General features: G+C 36.2%; 1 protein-coding gene across 10 annotated transcripts in view; it reads right to left on the bottom strand.

Annotated features, from left to right (window-relative positions):
- Positions 1-12939, bottom strand: part of KCNJ15 (potassium inwardly rectifying channel subfamily J member 15) — a 36883-nt gene extending 23944 nt beyond the window's left edge. For 4 of the 10 annotated variants that reach the window (XM_070750429.1, XM_070750428.1, XM_070750427.1 and 1 more), the window contains exons 1-2: positions 12637-12807; positions 11698-11929 (exon numbers count right to left, since the gene is read on the bottom strand). Coding sequence is in view for 5 of the 10 variants with exons in the window: in XM_070750421.1 (XP_070606522.1) it covers positions 11698-11720 (23 nt within the window). In the remaining 5 variants the exon portion in view is untranslated. Of the gene's footprint in view, positions 1-9731; positions 10371-11697; positions 11930-12636; positions 12808-12827 lie in introns of those variants that run through there. The other 6 variants (XM_070750430.1, XM_070750424.1, XM_070750422.1 and 3 more) reach the window with 5 other exon arrangements.
- Between the last annotated feature and the right edge of the window lie 230 nt (positions 12940-13169).

Below are 13169 nucleotides of genomic sequence, written 5' to 3'. Positions count from 1 at the left end.
ACAGCTTATCTGTCTGGAACCCATACCACATCTCAGACATCAACACCCTCGAAAATGTCCAAAGATACTTCACCAGAAGAGCCCTTCATTCCTCCACTCGAAACAGAATACCCTACAAAAGTAGACTAACAATCCTGGGTCTAGAAAGCTTAGAACTACGATGCCTAAAACACAATCTAAATATTGCCCACAAGATCATATGCTGCAACAGCCTGCCTGTCAATGACTACTTCAGCTTCAACTGCAACAACACAAGAGCACGCAAAGATTCAAACTTAATATTAACCGCTCCAAACTTGACTGTAAAAAATATGACTTTAGCAATCAAGTTGTTGAAGCGTGGAACTCATTAATGGACTCAGTAGTGTCAACCCCTAACCCCCAACATTTTTCCCTTAGACTATCCATGACTGACCGCTCCAGGTTCCTAAGAGGTCAGTAAGGGGAATACATAAGTGCACTAGTGTGCCTTCCGTCCCCTGTCCAATTGTCTCTCCTTTATCTCATATATCTTTTCTTCCTTTCATATATCTTCTCCCCTATTTTTATATCTTTTCTTCTATCCTTTTCTTTATATATTTTACTACTTGTCTATTCTCTTCAATGTGTATTGGACAAAATAAAGAAATAGATAACATAACCTTTAGGATTATTTTAAATGGTGTGCTAAAAACAGAGACTAAAACAGAAGCAAATCCTTTCTTATGAGACCTCTTGTATCTAAATGTAAGATACACACGTGCCATGGAAATAATGTCTGCTATGTTTAGACCACAGTTCTTCCTCAAAAATAGATTATACTACAGTAAAGATATATATTTAAGAATGAAAGTGGCTAAAGATACAAATATATGCACTCTGTATATGAGGCAGTGCCTATATAGACTGTAGTTTAATGTTTTCATCCAGATGTAAATAATGGCTTGAAAAGAGATTCTGATTCTGAATCATATTTTCTATTTATCTATCTATCTATCTATCTATCTATCTATCTATCTATCTATCTATCTATCTATCCTACATTTTTTTCCGTGAAAATACATGTCCTGCACCAAATTTCTGGGACCATTACCTTCATTTTTGAACCATATCCTACATCCTCAAATTTTTGGTTTGCTTTTCCAGTGCTTTATTCTTAACTTTAAAAATAGGCATGTTAATACTGTATATGCCCATGTTACACCAACACTCGGCAGTCTGCATTGGTTGCCAATCAGTTTCTAGTCACAATTCAAAGTGTTGGTTATGACCTATGAAGCCCTTCATGGCACCGGACCAGATTACCTCAGGGACCGCCTTCTGCTGCACGAATCCCAGCGACCAGTTAGGTCCCACAGAGTGGATCTTCTCCGGGTCCCGTCAACTAAGCAATGTCGCCTGGCAGGACCCAGGGGAAGAGCCTTCTCTGTGACGGCCCCGGCCTTCTGAAACCAATTCCCCCCAGAGATTAGAACTGCCCCCACCCTCCTTGCCTTTCGTAAACAACTTAAAATCCACCTCTGCCACCAGGCATGGGGGAACTGAGATACTCATTCCCCCTAGGCCTTTACAATTCTATGCATGGTATGTATGTATGTATGTTTGGTTTTTATATTAATGGATTTTTAATCATTTCTAATACCAAATTACTATTGTACACTGTTTTATTGTTGCTGTTAGCCGCCCCGAGTCTCCGGAGAGCGGCGGCATACAAATCAAATAAATAAATAAATAAATAGATAGATAGATAGATAGATAGATAGATAGATAGATAGATAGATAGATAGATAAATAAATAAATAAACAAACAAACAAACAAACAAATAAATAAATAATTGAACAAAATTGTAGTTAGGAATGTATCTTTGAATGTTTAACATGTTCAACTCTGCATTTTCATCTGTATTTATTAATTTTTTTCTAACATTAGTTATGAACCCAGCTCTTAATTTGGCCTACAACCTCACCATCTTTATAACCATCAAACTTTTCTTTTGCGGGGGGGGGGGGAGGGGGAGGATTGTATCTGTGAATGCGAGGGAAACTATCCAGCTAGTAAAATGTTAGTGTTGTTTTCCTGAAGTGAAGCTTCTTGTCGCTTCCAGTCCTGTGTGCCAGCAATATTTCACAATTTGACTTTGGGTTACTATCATTATTTTTTTCCCAGTTCAATGCATGTGGCTAATTTATAGTTTGAAATACTTTTTTCACACGCAACCCATATATATTTTCCACTAAAGTCTGTGCTTTTTCCGAGACCCACCCAATTCCAAGACAAGGTTGGTGAAAATGCCAAGTGTTCTTGCTTTCCATGCAGTGAATGGAAAAAGCCTTCCCCCCTTATTTTCCATTGCTGCACATTCTTGGAGAAAGGAGAGAAAATCATCTAGGGGGATTTGGTTATACCTGTTGTCTGAAACTGGATGCATGAAAGAGCCAGTTTAGCTGCTATTTATGGTAAGGTTTGTTGCAGGAAAGTCAAATATTATTGGAAACTCAGTAGGAATTCTAAAATAAAAAGAAGAGAGTGACTCTGCCTTTGAAATAACTTTAAAATAGGTGGAGAATGAATTGCCGTGGATCTTTATTTCATTTCAGTGGTATGTCAACAATATCCTTGCTTTTGTTGATGTTTTAAAAGGGAGATGGAAAACACCAAAGTTCAAAAGGGGAAACCACAGAGTACTTTGTAATGAAATTAGAGCTTTCTTGTGCAGCTGCACAAACTTTCATTAATGGAAAAGAAAAAGAAAAAGCAAGTAAATTATTTCAGATTATAAGGAAAAAAAATACAGAACTCCACTATCCTTTCCTTATGCATCCTTATGAAGAATGAGTTAAAAGAAGGTGTTATACAGTCTTAGCTGAAATACTGTAGCTCATACAGTAAAGACTATATATTTGCCCACTGTAAACCTTTTGAATAGTATCTCAAGGAATTGCCAGTTGCCACTGACACTGAGAAACTAAATTATGGGTGAATAGTTGAGCTTAAATTGCTGTTGATATCTTTCAGACCTACATTAATTCGTGATGGATTGGTGCTTATTTTATATATATATATATTCTTCATCGGTTATTGGCCACCCATAAAAAATTGAGGCAATGTCACACAAGGATAATTAAATAAAATAAAAATCTAGTGTGAATATACAAGACCTGGAGAAAATCATTTCCATTTTTTTTTACTTTATATGTATACATTGCATACAGTTGGATGCAAACTTGAATTATGTGCATGCAGCCTGTCCTTTAACTTTTTCTAATTTTGGGAAAGTGACACCAAACACGCACGCACGCACACACACACACACACACACATTTATATACATACATACATACATACATACATACATACATACATACGAAAAGGCAAAAGGGAGCAGTGAGCATCCTCCCATATTTGGGTATGCTGGGTGACTCCCGCTGGCTCAGCTGATAAAAGGGAGTAGAACCTGTGACTTAGAGGAAAAATCACTGCCTGGCAAGGCATAAGCAGCCCAGGTTCGAATCTTAGAAGATACCCTAGCCTAACCTTTTCAAATATAACATATAAAATACAGATGGATAATCTGCTCCTTGGAGTTAACATGTAACACTTTACTACCCTATGTGTGAGCAGCATATGAGCTGGCCATCAAGATACTGATAAAAACTCTCCTTATTCCCTCATCTAATTAACAGTGGTTTCATATTGATAACAGGAAGCCCTTCATGGCATCGGACCAGAATATCACCAGGACCGCCTTCTGCCGCACGAATCCCAGCGACCAGTTAGGTCCCACAGAGTTGGCCTTCTCCGGGTTCCGTCGACTAAACAATGTCGTTTGGTGGGACCCAGGGGAAGAGCCTTCTCTTTGGTGGCCCCGACCCTCTGGAATCAACTCCCCCCAGAGATCAGAGTTGTCCCCCACCCTCCTCGCCTTTCGTAAGCTCCTTAAAACCCACCTTTGTCGTCAGGCATGGGGGAACTGAGATATTCCCTTCCCCCTAGGCCTATACAATTTATGCATGGTATGCTTGTGTGTATGTTTGGTTTTTTTAAATAAGGTTTTTTAAAAATTATTTTAAATATTAGATTTGTTACATGTTGTTTCATTATTGTTGTTAGCCGCCCTGAGTCTACGGAGAGGGGCAGCATTCAAATCAAATCAAATCAAATCAAATCAAATCAAATCAAATCAAATCAAATCAAATCACAAATAAATAATCTTCACTACATTGTTTGGAGAGATGGAGATGGAGAGGTGCCGGAGTGGTTTCTGTGCATGAATGTGTGCCTCCAGTCAGAGCAATCTCTATGGCTTTCAAGGTTAAAAAGTTAGTGTACCCGTGACTTCAATAACTTTATAAATACTTCATTTCTCAAACAACTCTATAAAGTCCATTATATCATCCAAAGGATAACAATTTGAGGCTGGACTTGAGGATGCAGTAAGTTAGTGCCTTTTTGAGGTCAACTGAATTGGGATATCCACTTTCTTAGGCTGTCCCTTAGGTACAGAACATCACAATTCATGTGACAAGTTTCCAGGTTAGCTGGTTGTAAGAAGCATGTCCAATTCCTGCATCCTTCCTCACTCTATTACGCTGTCTCTGTTCGACTAGAAGCTTCAAATCAGAATGTTTCCCTCTTTTTATTGTATTATAGACATTTTCACTAACAAACAGGCCGTTAGTTTTATAAGTAAATAAATAGACCATTCAGCTGAGATTAAGACATTTGGAAATATACAAAATATGAGATGACCATTTGATATAGAGCAATAAGATCTTATAGATCAGACCTCTGTGCTTGCTTCTATGGATTATGTCAAAAGATGTGAAGATCTAAATCAAGAAAAATTGCAGAGAAGCAGGGCGGTATCATAATACTCTATTCCTAATAGCTCTGCTCAAGTAGGTTATTGCTGGAGGACAAACAAATAATTTGAAAGTTAAAGAAAAATATTGCATGACTCAGGCACATGTACTGGAAAGAAATATAATGTATATAATATTTATGTAAGTGGGGCAAATAGACATGAGCTTCTATTGCCTTGGTACATAAATCTGGTAATCCTGGGGAGAGAAATTATCCTGCTTTCCCCTCCTATCAATTCCCATTCAATCTGAGAGAGAGTTTGTTTCAGAAACTTTTTTTAAAAAGATAATTTTGGAGAAATTAGAATGAATGGACAATTTTATTTATATATATTAAATTAATTTTCTGCCTATCTTGGTGCAAGGTGACTCTAGATGCCTTACACTATACTGCAAGTGTTCTTACATCTATTTACGTAGAAGTTCTCCAAAGTATGAGAATAAACATTCTGACTTTTGTTGTAAATAACCTCTTTAGCTGTATGTAGCTTTCTGGCTTTTCACAATTCCCTCAATGCCATGTAAAACCACTATGAGAACATTGACTGTTTTTAATAGTACTGTTATTGTCATTGTTAAGAAAAAGTCCTGCTGTTATCAGAATGGAACTTTCAGGGTCCCAACCTTGGCCGCATCTCCTTAGCCTCCAGCCTCCCACCTCAGTCCATTTACAGCCAGCTTTCCTCCTCCACTGATCCTCTCCTGGCCATTCTCCCATGACCAAGGATGGGAGCCTGAAGAACCTAGATCCACTGTTATCAAGTTGGGAATTTCTCTTTCTTCTGGAAAAAATCAGGAAAATGGCCCACACAATTTTTGGCCCACAAATATTGGTGAAGAATTTCAACAATCTTTGTACATACAATGATGATCAATCACTTCAAACTCAGGTTGTACATCTTTTTCCAGAATAATATGTGCTATCACATGAACAATCTGGAGCAAAGGATAAGTAAACTTGATTTCTGAGTTTATTCATCCAGAATGTTGGCTGAATAACCAACAGCTTATAATCTTCACTGAATAACTGAAATATATATAAGGCAGGAGTGAACTATATACATTCTCAGGAATTCATTAAATCATTTAGAGCCAAATTGAGTCTTAAGCCTTAAAATAGCAATTGCATTTCTTATATTCTGGGCTAATTGCTTCTTAATGATGGTGATAGTATTTAGGGTCAATTTTAAGGTTATCAAAAAGACAAAAAAGGTTTTAAGATGTCACACACCCCTGTGCTGCCAAATTATCATTAGACATGTTCCATAAAAATCCCCTGGCAAGGTAGAAAGACATACTGCAGCCCATCCTTGATCTGATAGTTAATTGCAAATTATTCAAAACAAAGCCAGATAAAAATTTAGCTTTTAATTATGCCTAGCAGATACTAGAAAAAAATGTCTGGATATTTCATCACCACCTAAACTTTGATAAAATTCTAGCTGGCTTAAACAGCCATTGCAAAACACTGAATTTAATCCTTTCCATAAAATCCATTGGAAAGAATTATTAGAGTGCAGCAGCAAACTTTAATTATAAAACAGGTTTTAACCAATTCTCCTTTATAAAGGAAAGATTTGCAATGCTACATTTCAAAGGAACTCAAAATAAAAACAACTGTATTATAATCAGCAAAATGATGTTGGCAAGAGGTTTGTTTATTTACATTCTATACTATCTTATCTTTATTACTTTTCTTTTATATCTGTCTCTGCTCAAAAGTTCAACAGTCTTCAGAACTTCAGACTAAGTCTTGAAATATTTGCAGTCAATAACATAGTCCAGCCCACTGCCGACAAAAGGGTTTCCCCTTTTTGTAAAACAAGGTGATTGCAATTAACCATATGAATAGCTAATCTCCTTGTTTTATTCATTTTACATCAAAGAAAGTGGGGAAAGTACTGTGGCATTTTATAAACCACCTACTGCAACAAAATAACAAATGGTAACCTATGACTACATTTGTAGCATATAACTGGCTGGTGATGAATACCAAGTGAAGCATTTGCATAATCCACACCTGGACACTAATAGGGCAATGCTTTTATCCTGACTGGCAAATCAGCATAGTAAGAAAGGACATTTATAATTTACAGATGATTGCTAAATCTAGATGTAAGGCACTTGTACTATGAATTGGGTAATCACAATTGTAGGAAACGGGATGGCAGAACCTGGGGGAGGAATGAAAGGGAGATCAGCCTAGAATCCCTACAGCAGGGGTCAACTCCTGGGTGACAACATGCCAGAAAACTAGGCCATGCAAATAAGTGATACTCCATCCTTGGGATATGGGCAGCACATGCCTCCTCCAGTCCACGGAATAACCTCTCTTCACAGAACCAGTCCCAAATGCCCAAAAAGCTGGGGGATGCTGTCCTACAGAGCTACAAGACAACTGAGTTCACCTCCCCCACCTTGTGTGTCAATCACCCTTATCTAACTGTAAGTAGGTGCCAACCATTAGTTAATATTCCTGTGCATAGGCTTTTAGCAATATATCTGTTTTCATTGAACCTTCATACATGAGCTTCTCTTTCATTCCTAACACAATACAATTTTTATTCAGATATCACAAATGGTCCTTCAATAGTAAGTGATCAGGAATCAATTTACCGTATTTTTCGGACTATAAGACACACCAGAATATAAGATGCACCTTAGGTTTTGGGGGAGGAAATTAGTCCATGGAGAGGGGCGGCATATAAGTCAATGAATGAATGAATGAATGAACGAATGAACAAACAAACAAACAAATAAATAAGGAAAAGAAACTGCTTACCAGATATTCATCTGGCTAGCATCCCTAGTCTGGTCAGCTTCAGCACATTATTTTATCCCCTGGTTAAGGGCTTAATTTTTTTTTTATTCTGAGAGAGTAACAATGAAAGAGCTTGCAAGCTAGTAAAAGGTGGGAACATCATTAGCACCTGGAAAGAAACAGTCTGAGCAAATAGAACAATGGAAAAAACCCTGCAAAGATTTAGGGCTTGGAAAACATTATTCTTTGTAGAGAGTAATAGTGAAAGAGCTTGCAAGTGGGTAAGAGCTGGGAACATTGTTAACACCTGGTTAGGGCAGGAAAGAAACATTCAGAGTAAGTAAAACAATGAAAAAAAACCCCCTACAAAGACAGGGTTTGGAATATATTCTTTGCAGAGAGTAACAATGAAAGAGCCTGCAAGGTAAGAGCTGGGAAGATCGTTAGTAGCTAATTAGGGATGGGAAAAAAGCTACATTCAGAATATAAGATGCACCCTAATTATCAGCCTATTTTGGGAAGGAAAAGGGTGCGTCTTATACACCAAAAATACGGTATTTGCTTTTCCCCTTGGATATCTTTCCAGCTTAGTTGTAAACCTGGACTGAGACTTTAGCTAGAGTTCACCAACAATCTTAATCTTCTTTTGTGTGTATCAAACATTTCAATGATATGAAAAATGTTACTCTCCATTTGGACAAGTGCATTTCCCCCCTTTCCTATAAGACATCACTTATGGCAATTATAGGCAAACTAGCTAATTACAAACAATTACACATCTGAAAAATCCTCCTTCCTTTTCACATGATATCTATATGCTAGGTCAAATCCAGACAATAAACTGTAGAAAATAATATGCTGCATAGTGGGAATGCAAAATGACTTGAGCAAGCAAGCAAAAAGCAAAAATAAACCAAAACCAGAACTAATCCTGGAACATCATGATCACCATCCTCCAAGTCATTAGCTAGTTTGACGTGGTGGAAAATTCCTCCCTGACCCCAAATACAGTATTGCAATCAATAATGTTCTAAGCAAAACTCATTCATCAACTTTTTCCAATGAAAGATTTACTCATGTATAATTTTAAGCCACTTAATTGCCTCTTACTATGGGAACAATTGATGCCTAAATAAAAGGCTTACTTTATTTCAGATTTGTCACTAAATTAACAGTTAAGCATTTTCCACTAAAATGCTTCCACTGGGCATTTAAGTTTAGACAATTTATACTACCCAAACATCATCTCAATATACAGGCCATTAAACTTGCCCCAGATTTGATAAATATATTAGAATCAATTTCATTATTTTTATGACACACAAAAATGGAAATGTGTGTAGTAGGAAAATCTAGGTTAACTATTGAAGCTATTGTATCAAGGTAAATGTATTAATGCCCACTTTATTCTATCCCGAAGTCACCCTATTTTCAATGTTCCAATCATATGCAGAGAACCTAAACACAAACAGTGGTACCTCTACTTACGAACTTAATTCGTTCCGTGACCAGGTTCTTAAGTAGAAAAGTTTGTAAGAAGAAGCCATTTTTCCCATAGGAATCAATGTAAAAGCAAATAATGTGTGCGATTGGGGAAACCACAGGAGGGTGGAGGCCCTGTTTCGTCCCAGGAGATTCCTAGAGAGTCCCCATGGAGGCTTCTCCCCGCCTTTTCCGACCCTGTTTCCTCCTAGGAGATTCCTAGAGAGGTCCCACGGAGGCTTCTCCCTGCCTTTTCTGGTTACAGTTGCGGAGGCTCGGGTTTGTAAGTGGAAAATGGTTCTTGAGAAGAGGCAAAAAAATCTTGAACACCTAGTTCTTATCTTGAAAAGTTATTCAGTAGAGGCGTTTGTAGGAAGAGGTACCATTGTATTTACTATATATCAGCAAGGTGATGTGATATGAAAAATGTTATTATTTTTCGCTCATTTATAGATTTTAAATTTAATTGCATTGACTCATATCATGTTTCTGCACAGATTCTTAAGGGGGAAGGAAGGAAGGAAGGAAGGAAGGAAGGAAGGAAGGAAGGAAGGAAGGAAGGAAGTCTTAATTACAGTATGTAGGACCATATAGAGATCACGAAAGACTCTAGAGTAGGGAGCTGTTTCAAGGACGTGTTACCAACCCATTTTTCTTAGAAATTGTTTCCTCTTGTAGTAGAGTAAAGCAGGTCATGTTGTTATAAATTACAATGATGTGTTGAAAGGAAGAGAACAATATGAAGCCCTCAGACTTGTTTCGTGTTGCCCATTGCTTAGCTTCCCAAGCCACTGCAATAAGCTTTATTATAGAATTGGCTTGCTTTTCTCCAGTGTTTTCTGGAGATGGAAAAATAAATGCAAGAAAAAGAAGAACAGAGAGAGAAGTAGCAAAAGCAAAAAAGAAGGCTCAATGTTTCCATTCACTTTTGCTTCTACCCCTTCAACAGCTGCTGAGACATGACTGCAAACCAAATGTTTAACATTAAAAAAAAGACGTACCTGGTTTAAGAAATAATTATCCAAATCCAAACATATGTATTGTTTGAGTTGGGTGGTTTTATAAATCTTAAATATAGATAAATAGATAAAATATGTTGTAGCACCACTGTGCTCTTTGGGTGAGCTGGAAAATATCTATTATTTATTCCCCTTCCCCATAATCACTTGCAGTTCCCACAGAAATGGAAAGGGTCTGCTTCAGAACCTGATACTTCACTCTTGAATATATTTTCTTTCCAGGAGATTAAGAACAGAATAGTGGAATAAGAGTTGTCCTGTTTTTAACATACTGTGTAATGGATTCCATGAGATTGGAGATTTCATATTAATTCTTTCATCATGCAAAAATGTATTTAATTTAATATGCATTTTTTGTCATTGTATGTGTGTAAAATAAACACACACACACACAAACAAACACACCTATTCATATATATACTTGCACACATTCATTATCCTGTGTCTCAGAAATAAAGAACATATTGGAATGATCCCAACACGTTCTTAATTGTGAATTTTTAAAAGAACAAATGTGCTTTTAAAAAAGTTTCAGAATCTATAAAATAGTTACATTTCTGTTATTGATCTCTCAGTATCTTGGCATGGCTTAATTTTCTGCCAATAACCTGAGGGTACTGACTGTCTGCATTAGCTAAACATCACTCAGGCTATAAAATGGAAGAAACTGTATTATCTGTAAAATCAAGCAAAGAAAAAATAAGTTTGATGCCGCTCATGGTTGATGATTGCTACATTGCCTTGTTTCTTTGCTTGAACAACTTTAAAAGGTCTGTTTGAACCTGTTTGAACTGAGCCTGACTGTACAGCATGAACCTTGGACATTTCTGGGTACATCTGGGCCAAAATTTAAAATCTGTGCAGGCTTCAAGCATGATTTTATGATCTGTTTCTAGATTATTCCATGACAAATACTGATGCATTGTTTTAGATTGATCTTGTTTGGTCTGCATTCTGGTCACCAATAAACTTTTAACCAATACTGTAATTGATTTGAATTACAAACCATATTATTCTTTTTTATCATTGGTCCTCTAAATCCACTGGAGTGCATGAGACTTCAACAACATTTGGAAATTCTGTGTTTGGAACAACTAAAGTACATGAGCGGTTTGGTAGATACCTATTCATACATACTCGGGGAGTGAGAGGGAGGGAGGAAAAGGGAGAGATTGTTTGTTCAATTATACTAGGGGATGCCTTGCCTGAAAGGTAGAGAATAAAATAAGTATGCAAAATTATAATTTAAAATTTAAGTTGTAGAACTCTGGGTTTTTAGAACTTCAAAATGCAAAGTTACTGTTATGATTAGCTTGAATGTTTCCCAAAAAGAAATTCCATTTGCACATAGAATACAGCACATCAGGGAGACATGGACTATATTTTTTTCATAATATACTATCCTATTAAATGGACAGATATTTTCAAAATGTGGCATATAAACAAAAAGGCATTGCTTATCATTTGCCTCATGAGTGGAGAACCTAGGATTTTTGAGACCAAACTATTTTGTATTATCCTCTATAATATGTTAATGGTTCTTAAATTTTCCAAGGCACATCAATACATGGTGAATGGACAGAATCAACTCACAATGTACAGGATGGGGATGTCATGACATCATCTATGCTTCCAGAAGTGATGTGACCACAGCAGCCATGCTGATTGGAAATTCTTGCAAGTTGTAGTTCTGCGATAACCTGAAGTTACTTGCTTTGGAAAAGTTTAGAGTATTATGAAATGTTATTTCCAAGTTTACAATAGATTGCTTGAATCACCAACTCATTTGAAATTAAGTCAAAAGACAAAACTAATCCCAATGGAACTGAAAAAAGATAATTAACAATAGTTAAATATTATTAAATATATTTAATTAAGGGGTGTAAATTCATGTTTTGTATTAAATATTTTACATTCTTAATCTAGAACGAAATAGAAACTACTAATTTGCCTCTAAATTGATTTAAACATAAATTTTACACAATAACTCAAAGTTTTTAAAAAGTTGAAATGCATTAATGCCTTTAAAGCTTAGATTTCATCTTTCATAAGCATCAAATTAAGATACCCACATTTTCCAGATAAAATTTTGCCTTTCTTACTATTAGCACAGAAATCTTGCAGAAAAATTCTTATTCGTCTAAGGAATAAAGTTTCTGGTCAAGTTAAGAAACGCAGCTTCTTTGAGAAAATAAAATAAATGCACATGATAAAATGAGACATTTCTTCACAAATCAATGTCACATTACAGTTTTTTGTTTGATACCACTTTCTAGAGACAGCAACATGTCATCTTCAAGAAATATTGTATTCTTTAAAAAAAAAACCCACCCTGCATATCTTTACTATTCTTTAACAAACTGAACCTCATCAGAACTCAGCAGGCTTTCTTTTCCAGATTTGTTTACATAAACTTCAAAATATTTTTAAAAATCCTTTGTAAAAGCAAGTTTTAATATAATGATAAAACTATACAAATTGTTTTCACTGTCACTAAAGAATTTTGAATTCCTCTTCAAAGTGATCTCTTACCTGTAAAGGAGCAAGGTTCAAGTTCCTTTCATGAATTTACTTTCCTGACATGCCTACAGTCCTTCCCTGAAAGTGGTAAAGTATGTATGGAGACTTTCAAAAGCCCTCCTTTTTCTCCTTTACCCACCCTAACTCTCTTTGCATTCACTGTCAGTCAAAAACAAGTTGGTAAGAATCGGACTTAGAATTACCTGAATGAGGAAATCAGTGGGAGGGGAGGAATTTGAGAGGAGACTTTGTGATGTCAGCAGTATGTCTTAAGGAAACTTACCGAAAAAACCAGGAAACAATATAAATCCTTTAGAATTCAAAACCCTTCCATGAGTTTAGCAAATGCGTACTTCAGAATAAAATTATGTACTTTTAGAGGGTATCTGTTAATCTTTGAAGAAATTTGATCAAAGTCCTTTCAAGGATCTTATTGCCCAAATAAACAGGGGGAAATGCTTAAAACAATTCTTAATATCCCTCTTGAGAAAGACAATAATAATGAATAGTGAATACCTTTTTCCTTAAAAGAAGGGTAAGTTGAT

The sequence above is a fragment of the Erythrolamprus reginae genome, chromosome 4 (genome assembly GCF_031021105.1).
Source record: "Erythrolamprus reginae isolate rEryReg1 chromosome 4, rEryReg1.hap1, whole genome shotgun sequence".
NCBI lineage: Eukaryota > Metazoa > Chordata > Lepidosauria > Squamata > Dipsadidae > Erythrolamprus > Erythrolamprus reginae.
This window is presented reverse-complemented; position numbering and strand designations above follow the sequence as displayed.